Source organism: Cynocephalus volans, chromosome 10, assembly GCF_027409185.1.
Source record: "Cynocephalus volans isolate mCynVol1 chromosome 10, mCynVol1.pri, whole genome shotgun sequence".
In the NCBI taxonomy this organism is placed as follows: Eukaryota; Metazoa; Chordata; class Mammalia; order Dermoptera; family Cynocephalidae; genus Cynocephalus; species Cynocephalus volans.
In genome coordinates this window covers 107765149-107779275 of record NC_084469.1, presented here as the reverse complement: position 1 = coordinate 107779275, position 14127 = coordinate 107765149, and the positions used below count along the sequence as shown (strand labels likewise).

The following is a 14127-nucleotide window of genomic DNA, read 5'->3' as shown; positions in this document are numbered from 1 at the left end:
GAGTTCCTCACTTAATGTATTGTAAGTGGCTTTGTTTCATGTGGCAACAAGTCCTGCATAAGCCCTATCTTGGGGGGAGTTGTTTTATTAAAATATTTCATCATGGAGAATTCCAGCTATACAATGAACCCTCATCTACTAATTATCAACACACAACCAGTGTCTTCAGCTATAACCCCCTCTCGGCCTCCCCTTCTCCCCTTCCCTATCTGAATTATGATGAAACATTCTGGCCATCTGATCAATTAGTTGCTTAATATTTCAGTATATTTTCATGAAAGATGTGGACTTTTATTTTTTATTTTATTTCTTTTTTTTTTAAAAGATGACCGGTAAGGGGCTCTTAACTCTTGACTTGATGTTGTCAGCACCACACTCTCCCAAGTGAGCAACCAGCCATCCCTATATGGGATCCGAACCTGTGGCCTTGGTGTTACCAGTACCATACTCTCCCAAGTGAGCCACGGGTCAGCCCAAAGATGTGGACTTTTAAAATGCCACTATTACATCTAAAGAAGTTGACAATCATTGCTTAATATCAACAAGTCAACCACATTATACTCCAAAACAACTTTTTAAAACATACTAAAAGGCGTACAAGTCATAATGGTACAGCTTGATGAGTTTTCACAAACATGTTAAGTACCATTTTCAGTGTCCGCCACTCTGTCAAGTTATCTCTTAGAAATCATGAGATGTCCCTGGAAGTGGTTTCCACACACTCCAGGAGGATGCTGAGGACAAGGCTGGTGCCGGCTGCATTACTGAAGGATCCTTGAAGTCCAGAACGAACCAAGAGAGTTTTAGAAGCAAAGTTCCAATTTTAACACCTAAGTGTTAAGGAACTCGAGCAAGTTGTAAATTGAAGCCTCAGTTATAAGAGGGAATAAAAACAAAAAAACAAATATTCGCAGTCTTGAGGGAGCTCTTGAGACTTACACAATACAAATGGAATAATTACATATATAATATAAACATACTATATAAATTTAAACATTTTTGTTGTTTTTGGCGGCTCGTCGGTACAGGGATCCAAACCCTTGATCTTGGTATTACAACACCGCGCTGTAAAAAACTAAGCTAACTGGCTAGCCCTATATTTATTATCGTTACGTAATGATTAGTGGCAAAACGTAGCATTTACTCGTATTTAGCGCACCTGGCACTGCACTGATTTTTTACCATACAATACCCGTGTGATGTTTGAATTTGTGTCCAGCATCATGTTTGGCGCTGTTTTAGTTTTCCCATTCCAGCATCTCTTTCCCATGCTCGTTTTGGAGCTGCAGGCTACAGAAGTCGAAAAACAGCCCAGGTTTGAACGGCACATCTGAGCAGAATTGGGACCCCAGCCATGCCCTGCGTCTTAGACCCGGCTCCCTCTGGCGGGTACCCAGGGCACAGGAGCTTCTCGCGCCCGCCCGCGCTTGGGCCTCGGGCCTTTCCGTAGTGCACGGCTCCGCCCCTTCGAACAACCCCCACAGGACTCCACCTCTCCGCCGGCTCCTCTCGGCCAATCACCGCGGGAGTAGGATAACGAAAGGCGGGGACGGAGAGGGGATCCCTGAGAATGGCAGCGCTTTTAGCAACTGGCATGAGGAGGAGCCGAGATAGACAGTGAATCCGTCCAATAAGGCGTGAAGCCCGAGGCCGGCACGAGCCAGTGCAGTCGGGAGGCGGGACTCGGGTGTGTGTAGAAAGGACCCCGACGATCTTCGCCGCTATCGCCGCGTCAGACGTGTAGAGCAGCTCCCTTAGTCCTCAGGTGTTGGTGTTCGCCGCCGCCATGAGCTACACAGGTGGGCCCGGCAGTGTGGGGGGCGAATCAGGGACATACCGGGGCCGTGCCGGACTTGTCCGCGCCTCCCCCGGTGCCCGGATGACTGCCCTCTTCGCGGCCACAAAATGGCGCCGCGGGCCCTTCGCATCAGGGTCACGCCTCCCACGCCTCCGCGCCTCCGTTCTTCGTGCTGGCAGGCTGGCTTCCTTGCTCCCGGCCGCCCGAGGTCTTGGCTTATGTCAGAGCCTGTGGCTGTGGGCCCCGAACCTCGGCGCCTGAGGTCCCTCCCATCGGTCCGTGCTCCTCGGGACCCGGCGCCTTAGGTCGCCTTTCGTCAGGTCTCGGTCCCTAAGATCGGTTGGCGGGCTCGGCGCAGACTGCAGTGCCGCCCCTCCCCCGCGAACCTCCCCACCCCCACCCGCCTGTGCCCGCGGTGGAGCCGGGAGAGGCGCCGGGCCCGGGGGTCAGTCCACGTCTGAAGGGTGTGGGCTGGGCTGGGAACCTTGGGCCTCAGGGCTGAGATTGGACCTGGGCGAGAAATCGCTGCCTCCGTGTTCATGCGACGTTTGTCGAAGTGACCGTGACAGGTGCTTCGCGCGCGCTGGGAGTGCTCGGGAATTCCTCAGGCAGTTCGTAGGCGAGGGCGGACCTAGGCGGGCGAGCAAGCGAATGTGGGATGTGTTCTTCAGTGGGCGAACAAGGGAGTGTACGGTGTGGTCTTAGCTGGCTAACAAACGAATATGGGATGCGCTCTTAGCGGGAGAACAAATGAATATAGGACATAGTCTTGGATGGTCAGTACTTTGAGGGGGTTGCTCCATTACACGGAGTGACTGGAGATCTCTGTGAAGAGGTGACGTTTGAGCAGAGACCTCAGTGGAGTGAGGGAGTAAAGATACTTGGCCCAGGGAGCTGTTCAGGGGCAGGAATTTCCTGGCTTGTTAGATCAGCCAGGGAGGCCAGTAGGATTTGAGCAAAGGGGAGGATGGGGTGGATGGAGGGGCAAGATATGCTTGGGTGATTGTAAATCATCCCTGGGTGAATTGCCAGGGCTGCCTGGATTTGCCTTGGCAGTGACCCATTGAGGCTTCTCAGCCAGGAGTGGTAGACCAGGCCTCCCCCTTTGGTAGAGGTATTACAGGCTTGAGCATGTGCAGTTGGGTAACCTGCATTCTACGTGGAATGTTCGGTACTGTGAATGGAACCTGAGCTTCTGGGGCTCCTCTGAAGACTGCTTTATTTTGGCCTAGGCAAGAAGGCAGGGCTGATCCTCCCTACTGTGGCTTCCAGGTCAGGAGCTTGCTAAGAACCTCAGTTTTTCTAGCGACCACCCCCTGGGCCAGTGGTTCTCAACCTGGAGCAATTCTGTCCCCCAGGAGTCATTTGGCAATGTCTGGAGACATTTTTTGGTTGTGGTATCTGGGAGCAGAGGCCAGGTATGGTGTTAGCATACCTACAATGCACGGAACAGCCCCCACCACAAAGAATTATCTGGGGCTGAACATCAGTAGCTTCAAGTTGGGCAGCTCTGCCTGAGCCTTTCTGTAGCTTTCCTCATTCAGGAGGAAAGTCAGTAAAGTTGTTGATGACATCTCTGGAACCGAGATGTAGTTCTCTTCACCAAGTCTTACCAAGAACTGGAAGACAGTTCTATCATTTTTAGGGGCAGGACTGCTGAAAAAACCGGAAGGTGGATGGCTGGGTGCTGTGAGATAGCTTAATAATGGAGCATTTTTAAAGTCTAGGAAACTGAATTAAAGTCACAAACAGCCAAGGCTGAATTTTATTTCGATCTCGTAGGCTGCAATTCTGGATATGGGTGAGCACTGAAGTAGCCAAGCTGATAAAGAAAAAATTAAGTATTAACCTTATCCTGATAAACCGAAAACCACAGTAGCTTAATGATGTGAGTCTTCCCAGTTTAGGAAGCAGTCCACAAAAGTCAAAGACATTTTAAGTCGACTATTTAATTTCAGATAACTGTTTACTTTAAGGATAAGTCTTAGAGGCCTTAAAGCAAATGTTACCACTATTGTTAAACATAAAAGGTGATTGAAGGGCTGGCCAGTTAGCTCAGTTGGTTAAAGTGTGGTGTTTATAACACTAAGGTCCAGGGTTTGATCCCTGTTACTGGCCAGCTGACCAAAAAAAAAAAAAAAAAAAAAAAAGTGATTGAAATAGTACATCTTTTGGGGGTTTTTTTGTTTGTTTTGGGCTTTTTTTTTTTTTTTTTTGGTTGTTGGCTGGAAGGGAATCCAAACCTTTGACCTTGATGTCACAACACCATGCTCTAATCAACTGAGCTAACTGGCCAGCCCCTCCTCCAGTCTTTGAACCTAGTTACTTATTTATACTTGGGAAAAGTAGCTCCATCTCCAGCACTGAAGGGGAAGATGAGAGCAATGAAAAAATCTAGAATTAGGCCTTCAAACAAAGGTCTGAAATGCTACCAGTATTTTTCTAAACACATTTGTTGTCTCACACAGTTTCTTTGTGTTAGGAATGGGCAAGTAGTTTAGCTGGATGATTCTGGCTTGGGATATCTCATGAGGTTACATTTAGGATGTCTGTCTGCACTGTAGTCATCTGAAGGCTTGACTGGGGCTGGAGGCCATGTCTCCAAGATGACTTAAACTCCTATGGCTGGCAGATTGATGCTGGCTGTTGGTTCTTTGCCATGTGGATCTTTCCAGAGGGCTGCTGGAGGGTCCTGACCACATGGTGGCTGGTTTCCCCTAAACTAAATGACCCAAGAAAGAGCAAGGTAGAAGTCTCAGAAGTCACACTCAGTCATTTATGCAAATCTTGTTGGTTACACTGGCTACCTCTATTAGTTTGGGTGGGGACTATGTAATGTCAAGAGGCAAGAATCATTGGAGGACATCTTGGAAGATGGTTGTTGCCCTACTCTTGGCTCAGATAGTAGAGACTGGAGGCACCCTAAACTAATTCCAGTTGTCTCCTCATTCCTGTCACTCTGTCGTTCCTTCAAAGAATACTCTTAAAAAAGACAAAACTGAGAACCTTCTGTATTTTTGAGGAAAAGAAGATGACAGAGAGATTGGCTAAGAGGGAGGGGTTATGCTGCACAATTAGAAATCCACGGTCTGACCCTTAGCTTTATAGGGTCAGTTAGAGGTTATTTAATTTTTTCACCCAGAGCTAATCAGGCTGGTAAATCGAATCAGGAAGAGAACACTTTATGAACCAGATAAGAATATATTCTTAATAGGAGCCATAATTGGTTAAAGAAGGGCCTGCTCTGGAAAGAGTATTGTGGAGCAGCAAGTTAACGTGAGGAGAACAGAGTTAGAGCAGCAGTTGTCATTGAGCTCTGAAGGTTTGATGGATTGGTGGGTTGTCTTTCCTTTTTCCCAGGGAAGAACCAGGACCCCTCTTCCCTGAATTGACATAGATCTTTTGCTCTGCACCTTGCTTACTCGTTCCTGTATGTATTCCTGTCAGGGTGTGGTAGGTGTCCATTTGCAGTTGCAGTACTTACAAACCATATCATCTAAAGTCTGGGGCTGTGTTGCTGGCGGTCCTATTGCTGAACAAACAGGGTTTTTTTCCAGAAGCTAGTTGAGCAAACGAGAAAGCAAGGGTTGGGTACTTTTTACATTATGAGGCTTTCCCGTGGGTGATCTCTTCCAAAGAGTGTTTTCGGTATTTCTTGTAGACAGTTATTAAATCATCAGTGCTTAGAATTTAGGCATCTCAGGAAGGTCTCAGATCCCTGGAAAGAATCCATTTGAATGCACCCTCTTTAATTAGGGAAGATAGAAAAGTTGCTTCTGTCTACTTTTTCTCCTTCCCCAGGGCCCAGTTCCCCCTTCTGGGAAGTAAAAATGAAGTTGGGTCCACAGCTTCTTATTTGGAACCCTTGAAGGTGGATGTGTTTTGGAATTCATTCCACAACACCCCCACTGGGGTTTGGGACGGTACCTTATAATTAAACGCATTAATTCTGCACCAAGTGGGATTAAAGAAGGATGATAAATGTCCTCACAGATCAGTTTGGCCCCAAAGTGAGTTTTGGCAACACATTTGCAGGGAACACTTGTCTTTCCAACCTTTTTGGACCTGTGGGAATTTCAGGGTAAGGGATCTTACCCTGTCCCCCTATTGGCTATGGTGAGGGTGAAATGAGATCATGCAGATAAAGCTATTAGCACCCTGTAGGGGAATCACTTGTTCAGTGTTGGCTGCTGTTGTTGTCATCTTTGTTGCTCTGGTCTTAAGGAATGAAGTAGAGAGCCTGTCAACAAATTTGAGAATGCCTACCCAGAGAGAAGGCACTCAGATGTGTATGTTTTTGTTGTAAATAAGCTATTGGAGGTGCTGGCTTTAATTTTCAGGTCATGAGTTGGCTCTGGTGGGAACAGGCAAGTACTGCCTCTCGTGGTATCTGTCACAATTTCAGTGCTAAGAGTAAATCATTTAAAAATATATATTTTAAAATGTAGTTTCAAAGCAAGTGTCAGGATTAATTATAGTCTATTACAACCAGCCTTTAAGACCAGTGGCTTTTGATAGAGGTTGAATAGAGGTTGAAGTTTTCCTTACGCGATAGTAACTCATTTTAAGGTGTGTGTGTATGTGTGTATATACACGCATATGGAAATAAGTATATACATATATGGATTTATATAATAATACTTATTATTTCCACACAAACATGCCAACCCCAAATAATTACATTTAAGTAATTGTAGGGGCTGGCTGGTTGTCTCAGTTGGTTAGAGTGCAGCCTTGTGACACCAAGGTCAAGGGTTCGGATCCCCATATTGGCCAGCCACCTCTCCCTCCCCCCCAAAAAAAGTAGTAATTGTAATACCCCCTTTTTTTTTTTTTTTTTTTAATAATGGAAAAACTAAAATATAAAGCAGTTTCTCTTTCAGACTTGGGGCAGGGAGAGGGGGATATTAGTTGCTTTAATATCGTTTAAGAACTAGCCCCCATCCTTGTTTGAATTGGAAATGGCTCACCTTTCAGTGATTTGATATAATTATTTTCCTCATTACTGAATGATCATTTGGGTACTCTTTTATCAAAATGGGTTACTGGCCTAAATGTTTAAAATTTTTTATCTGGTCTTTCTGGCTTAGCAAGTTAGACATAGCCTGCCTTTCCACTGGTTAATACGTTCTGGAGGTCTAATTAAAATGTGGAATCCAGAGGTTTTGGTGGCTTTCCACTGAGGGAGTGCCTGACATCCAATCTATACTGAAGGGCAGTCTTAGGTCATTTTCCTGTGGTTTGTCAGGGGAAATTAACCACACTGTGCTTATGTTTAGGCTTTGTCCAGGGATCTGAAACCACTCTGCAGTCGACGTACTCAGACACCAGTGCTCAGCCCACCTGTGATTATGGTAAGTATGGGCCATTGGTGGGAACAAGAGTGTTCTGCCTTCTCCTTTTGGCATAGCAGTCCCGAGTCTTCTAAGTTGTCTTTGGCTTTGCTGTCACCCTGTCTTGCTTTTCTGAACCCAAACTTGTGTAAAATGGTTTGATGGGCCATTTATTTATTTATTTATTATTTTTAAAGATAACCGGTAACGGGGATCTTAACCCTTGACCTGGTGTTATCAGCACCATGCTCACCCAGTGAGCGAACTGGCCATCCCTATGTGGGATCCGAACCTGTGGCGTTGGTGTTATCAGCACCACACTCTCCCGAGTGAGCCACAGGCCGACCCAGAAACAGCTAGTGCTTCCCTTTGGGGCAATTATGGGTAAGATGTCCATGTAACTGAACAAACTAGGCTGTAAGTGTTTGGTTTCTTTGACTGTTTGCATTTTATAGAAGTAGTTGTGGTCTTTTACAAAAGGTTTGGCTTCAGAAAAGCCCCTTGAAGGCCTGAGAAGGAGAGTGGCCAAAGTTCAAAAGATTGGTCCAGGAAAAACTAAGCTATTAACTTAGCCCCAAGGTAGTGCATGTGCCCACTGTGGAAGAGAGGTTGAGTGTGTGAATCTAGCAGGCTTTTACAGATGTGGTCATGCCACCTCAAGCCAGTGGGCTCCACACACATAAGGTTGAGTGAAAATCTCTGATTGATTTCTCAAGTGTGTACAGACACACTTATAATTCAGAAGTAGCCACCCAGCAGGATTCACAGATACTGTTTGTTGGAGCGCCAGGGCAGCCCAGAACTGCTGATAAAGCTAGTGTGTGACCTAGGGGTGTCTGTTGAGAAGGAGCCTTCTTTGGAATTGATAAGGATGTCTTGGTTACTGAGAAGGGTAATTTGTTTTACTACCAAGGTCTGGGGAAAGACAGCCAACTCAGCTGACATTCTCTCAGGAGTCACTGAGTGAATGGACAGAAGTAAGCTCCCCAAGTGTAAGCAGCTAGTCCTAGGGGAAGAGGGAGACTTACAGTGTTTTGAAATTGGGCAAGGAGGTATCAGGTAGTTCATAAATGAGGAGAAACTTAGTTTGCATAGCTTCCCTATCCTGCCGTCCCTGACTCCCTCTTTTAATCAAATGTAGACCCAAATTGCACATCTTTTTGAGTTCTTTTTTCCCTGGTTTACATATTTTGGGTGCAAGCCTTTTATCAGATGTGCCACATGCAAATACTTTCCCCCAGATATGGCTTGTCTGTTTCTTCTCTTGTCAGTGTCTTTTGAAGAACACAAGTTCTTAATATACGAATTCCGAGTTACCAATTTTTTCTCTAACGGATCACAGTTTTGGTGGTATATCTAAGAAATCTATGCCTAATTCAAGGTCACAGAGATTTTCTTCTAAGTTTTTTTTTTCCCTAGTGCTCCTTAGCCTTGGATAAATTTTCCTTAAGGTATTTTAATTTTAGGTTTTACATTTAGTCTGTGATCCATTTTGATTGAGTTAATGTTTCTACAAAGGGTACTACAGTATAGGTCAAGGTTCTTCTTGTTTTTGGCATATAGATAGACAATTGTTCCAGCACCATTTGTTGAAAAGACTATCCTTTCTCTATTGAATTGCCTTTATTGAAAATCAATTGACCAAATATTGTGGTTCTCTTTCTGGACTTAAATTCTGTTCAATTGATTTATATATCTAAACTTCCTCCAGTACCACCCTGTCTTAATTACTGGATAGTAGGTCTTGAAATCAGTTAATGTGAGTCCTTCAAGTTTGTTCTTTTTTTCCAAAACTGCCTTAGATATTCTAGTTCCTTCGCTTTTGCTTATAAATTTTAGAATCAGTTTATTAATTTTAATAAAAATTCCTGCTAAGATTTTGAGTGAGATAGCCTTGAATCTGTAGATTATATTGATCTATAGATTAGTTCGGGAGATTTGACATCTTAATGTCACTCCATTTATTTAGGTCTTTGATTTCTTTTATTAGTATTTTGTGATTTTCAACACACAGGTCCTACAAATATTTTGTTAGATTTCACCTAAGTATTTCATGTTTTTAGTGCTGTGGTAAATGGTACTTTTAAAAATTTGAGTTTCCACAGTACCAACCTGGATATAGCCAGAATTAGTGTTTTTTTCTATAATGTATAGAAAACATTAGTATTCAGGGCTTTTGGCTTCAATCACCATCCTTCCTCTTTAGCATAGCCCCAACTCTGTAAAAATAATCCGTTTGGATTTTTCATTTAATCTATAATTTTTTTTTTTTTTAAAGATGACTGGTAAGGGGATCTTAACCCTTGACTTGGTGTTGTCAGCACCACGCTCTCCCAAGTGAGCTAACCGGCCATCCCTATATAGGGATCCGAACCCGTGGCCTTGGTGTTATCAGCACCACACTCTCCCAAGTGAACCACGGGCCGGCCCTTTAATCTATAAATTAATAAAATGATTCTTAAATTAAAAAAATAAGTTTTTAAACATTTCAGCTTCCAATTGTTAATTGCTGATATGTAGAAATTTGACTAATATTTGATTTGTGTATTAACCTTGTAATATTTGAAATTTGATTTCTATATTGACCTTGTAATAAACCTTGCTGAAGCTCACTTGTTTTAGTAGTTCTTTTGTAGATTTGAGATTTTCTTATGTAGATGATTGCGAGAAAATAGGGGTGGTTTTATTTTTCCTTCTTGCTTAAATTGCAAGAACAGTATAATGACATTTAAACAACATTTTGAAAAACAGTCAGCCAAGATATTACCATTTTAATATTTAATCTTTGTCAGCTTACCTATTTTATGTAGTTGAATAATTTATAGGTAGATAGAATTGTGTATCCTGCTTTGTTTCACTTATGTTAGAAGCATTTCCTTTTGCAACATAAGGCTTAATTCTTGCCTACTGTAATCTGATTAACTATTACCTTACAGTTGAACATATAAATCAGTTTTTATTTTGGCTCTATAAGTATTGCTTACTGTGACCATATCCTTTCTTTTTTCTTCATTTCCTCGAGAAACTGTACTTAAAATTCCCTTTGTCAACCATGTTCTCATCGCCTCTGGGAATGGAATTGAGTTGGTGTTCTTTTGGAAGAGGCAGGTCTTGGAGTCCCCAAAGTCACAGGCTTCCTCCTGAAGGGACCAGCTGGGGAATCCATCAGGGAGTCTGGCTTGCTCCAGGCATAGCAAGTAGCAGATAGTGAGTGCTTGTTGGGAGGGACTCCTGACAGCTTATGGGAGCCCCATCATAGGAGGCCACCTTCCTGTCCTTGAAATGTAAAGTCATGTTTGCAGAGTTGGTGCCCACTCCTGCTTCCTTTCCTGTGCTTCTTCATTCAATTCTGGCAGATCCTCAGCAGCTGAAATCCGGGGTGGACCATATTGTAGGCCCGCAAGCAGAGCCCTGATGGGTCTGCCTTTGCCTCCTAGTCCTGTCTCCTTTTGAATAGCCAATGTCCACTGTCTGTGGTGGAAACAGCCATTTGGCCAGGCTGTGTGCTAGCCTATGTGGCTCTGCCAGCCTCTCTTGCCTGTCAGAGCTGCTCCTTCGCCACTCTTTCCTTACGTGGTCTCCAGCTCCTGGCTGTCTGTGCTGCTCTCTGGTTATTAGTACCTCCTTTAACAACAAGCAGTATTCTGGGCATGAACAGTGCCAAGGACTGCCAACCTCTGCTCGGAGATGATACTTGTAGCATAAAAAAATGGATGAGAAACCTCGGTTTTGGTTTCCCAGCCTAGAGGATTTTTGTTTTGTGAGCTGTCTCATGTCCATGGTCTGTTAAATGTAGTGGTCATCTAAAGTTCCTCCACTGATTTCTGACACATTCCCATTCTGTTTGTGCACTGGGTTGTGGAGGAACCTATGTTCTCCCTAGTTTGTCTTTTCTTGCTCTCCTATGGTCTGGATTCTGCCATTCATCACACTGCCATCTCACTGAACTTTGGTCCCTTTGGTCCTGGGATGAGCATGTCCTGTCTGACTGCAGGGCAGAGATGACATCAAATAGGAGGCTACCATGGGGTCTCACTAGAGACATTGGTAAAGTGGCCGGCTGTTCTCGTGTACTCCTCTGTGGGGGAACTGTGTCTGGCTGACTCAGGAGTTTCCATGTGGCTTCACACTTTGTCAATTCTCAGTGGTTTTATGTTCCTGAAGGAATGAATTTTCATCATGCATTGTGTGCAAATCCAGAGCATATTTAGTTTATTATCCAGATTGTTCTCTCAACAGCTTTTCTCACACTAGGGGTTGCTTCTTGTCCTTCCCTTGCTGATGTGTTCCAGCACAGCACATTCACACAACTCAAGGGCTTGCTGGCCCTTCCTGTTAAGGCTGACATTTGGGGGACTGGGGTGGTTGGTTTCCCTACTCCAGATGGCTTAGTTGAATGGTTTGGGTGACTTGATTTCAGAGTGGATAAGGACTCTGTGCCAGGCTTCTTGTACAACACAGGGTCTATATGAGGGGTTATAATCTGATAAATGCTTAGCGAGGGCCAGGGAGATCTTTTTTATTTTTATTTTTTGGCAGCTGGCTGGTACAGGGATCCAAATCCTTTACCTTGGTATTATAACACACTGTGGTCTAACCAACTAAGCTAACCAGCCATCCCCTATCTTTTAATTCTAGCTCTTTAAGAGAGAAGTGTAGGAGCCAGATTTGTTAGTTGAGAGTGCTGGGAACAGGAAGCTCCTTAAAGAGCCTCAGAAGGCCAGACACCAGGGCAGCAAGTGGCCCAAGTTATTTGCATAGTGCTTTCATGCTTGAGTCTTCTCAGTTAGGGGAGGTTCAGTCTGCTGTAACTAGTCAGGTACTGGGAATAATTGTCTTCACTTGTGCCTGAAGTAAACTCTTGTTGTATTGCAAGCAATTGTAGATGTAATTGCCCTTTTACTTCTCATAGGATATGGAACTTGGAACTCTGGGACAAACAGAGGCAAGTATCATTCCCATGATTGCTCTCCTCTGCCTTAGGACTGAACCACTTATGTGTCTCTGCCACTGCCCAGCTTGGCCAAGATGGGGGAGTGGGGCAGGTATACTTTGGGTGTCCCTGGGGCTGAGTACTCCTTCACAGGAAGTCCCCATCAGAATGGCTAGGCCCACCCAGCCTCGGGCGCTGGGGTCCCAAGCTTGTCTCTGCATTGGTCTCTGTGTCTGCTTCCTCTCTCCCTGCCCTGCCATCTCTGTCTTTCTGTCTCCCTTACTGCAGGCTATGAGAATTATGGCTATGGCTATGGCTATGGTCAGGAGAACACCACCAACTATGGGTATGGTATGGCCACTTCAAACTCTTGGGAAATGCCTACCTCTGACACAAGTGCGAACCCTAGTGCCTCGGGTAGCGCCAGTGCCGATTCCATTTTATCCAGAATTAACCAGCGCTTAGATATGGTGCCTCACATGGAGACAGACATGATACAAGGAGGCGTGTACAGCTCAGGTGCAGAAAGGTGAGTGGGCACCCACCTAGGGGCTGAGGCTTTGCAGGGGTGGCTCCTGCCTGCTACCTCCTGGCTTCTTCCTCTCTTAATGCACCTCCGTGTGTGTTTCCTCCCACCTTGTTTGGCCTTGCTAGGGCTCCCAGAGAGTACTCCCAATGGAGTCTGTTGCACCTCCCTTCTCTGACCTGTGTCTCCTCTTCCCCTGACCCCCATTGCCTGGTGGCCAGCTTCTCCCCAGCTAGCAGGGGAAGAAGCAAACCCAGATTGGGCTGACTTCACTGTTGCCTCTAAATAACTCCTCAGGAGCAGAGTGTTCAGTGGCCCCTCCCTCTGAGGACAGTCATTTGGAGTTCTCTCGAGACTTTCCATCTTGTGTAGTATCAGGGCAGGACAGATTGGGTTTGGTGTGAAGGGACAAGCCTTTGTGGCTGAGCACTACACACTGGGCCACCTCCCATGTAAGGAACAAGGCAGAAGTGGACACTTGCTGGCCACTCTCCTGTGCCTTACAAACATGTGCCTGTGGGAAGCACCCCTGTGAGGGACTGATGTCTTCCTCATTAACAGATGGGGAAACTGAAATGTAGGCAGGTCACACCCCTTGCCCAAAGGCACCCGCGAGTAAGTGGTGGGGCTGGCCATCACACCCAGATCTGCCCTACTTTAAAGCATACGTTGTTGGCGTGTGTCATTAACTGAACTGGTCTTGGCCTTGGAGTGCTTGTGCCCAAGGGAGAGGCCTCGGTGAGGAGGGCACACATACCTCAAGCACAGGACAGGGTGGAGTGCCAGCTAACAGATGAGGGAGAACAGAGAGTAAGGGGGCCTGGCTAGGTACTGGTGAGGCCAAGTGAGCCCAGGGCTGCAGGAGGACACAAGAGGACTTGCTGGCATGGGCTCTAGAGCCCCTAGCACAACAGCTATGGCATTTGGAGCTGAGGGCTTGGTGTATGTGTCTCATGCTTATGTCTGTGCTCCGCACCTTCTTGCCACAGCCTAGAGCCAGGGAGCAATGACTGGGGAGGAGTGGTAGTACTGTTGGCTTTTTTGTCACAGGTACTGGTACCTCCTGGTGGCCGGGGCTTGAGGAGGAGGTACAAGAAGGGGCCCTTCTGTCTGTGAGGCTTGTGGGGTCTGGGCTGCAGCCATGGTTAAATTGGCTCTCTGTGGTGCCCTTCCTCTCTGGGACAGGAGGGTTTGCCTGCTTTCCCACTTGCTGTGTAGGATTTGGTGTCCCAGCCTGGGTTCCAGGGTTGATGTCACAGAGCTTTTTTTCTAGTCCCTGTGCAAGTTTGTAATGTCTTTCCTGGGAAACACTCCCCATTGTGTCTCACTTCTTTTGGCTGGTGACAGGCTTTGAAGGGTTTGATGTTTCCCCCAGCCGTGAGGCACAAGACCAACACAGTGTTTCTCATGGGAATTATGAACCTCATTGGCCATGTATTCATTGTGCTGGACTGCCTGGGTGCTCCACTCTGCCCCCTGAGGAGCAGTCTTGGGCATATGGCTACCATAGACAGTGCACATGTTTCCAAAGGGCTGT

The 14127-nt window shown here is 45.7% G+C and overlaps 1 protein-coding gene across 2 annotated transcripts in view; it reads left to right on the top strand.

The window, feature by feature from the left end:
• The first annotated feature begins 1681 nt into the window (after positions 1-1681).
• Positions 1682-14127, top strand: part of AKAP8L (A-kinase anchoring protein 8 like) — a 29990-nt gene continuing 17544 nt past the window's right edge. Inside the window, exons 1-5 of one of the 2 annotated variants that reach the window (XM_063110323.1) lie at positions 1682-1799; positions 7078-7152; positions 12044-12076; positions 12353-12410; positions 12513-12593. In XM_063110323.1, coding sequence (XP_062966393.1) covers positions 1787-1799; positions 7078-7152; positions 12044-12076; positions 12353-12410; positions 12513-12593 — 260 coding nt within the window. In that variant the 5' untranslated portion in view covers positions 1682-1786. Of the gene's footprint in view, positions 1800-7077; positions 7153-12043; positions 12077-12352; positions 12594-14127 lie in introns of both variants that reach the window. The other variant, XM_063110322.1, reaches the window with a different exon arrangement.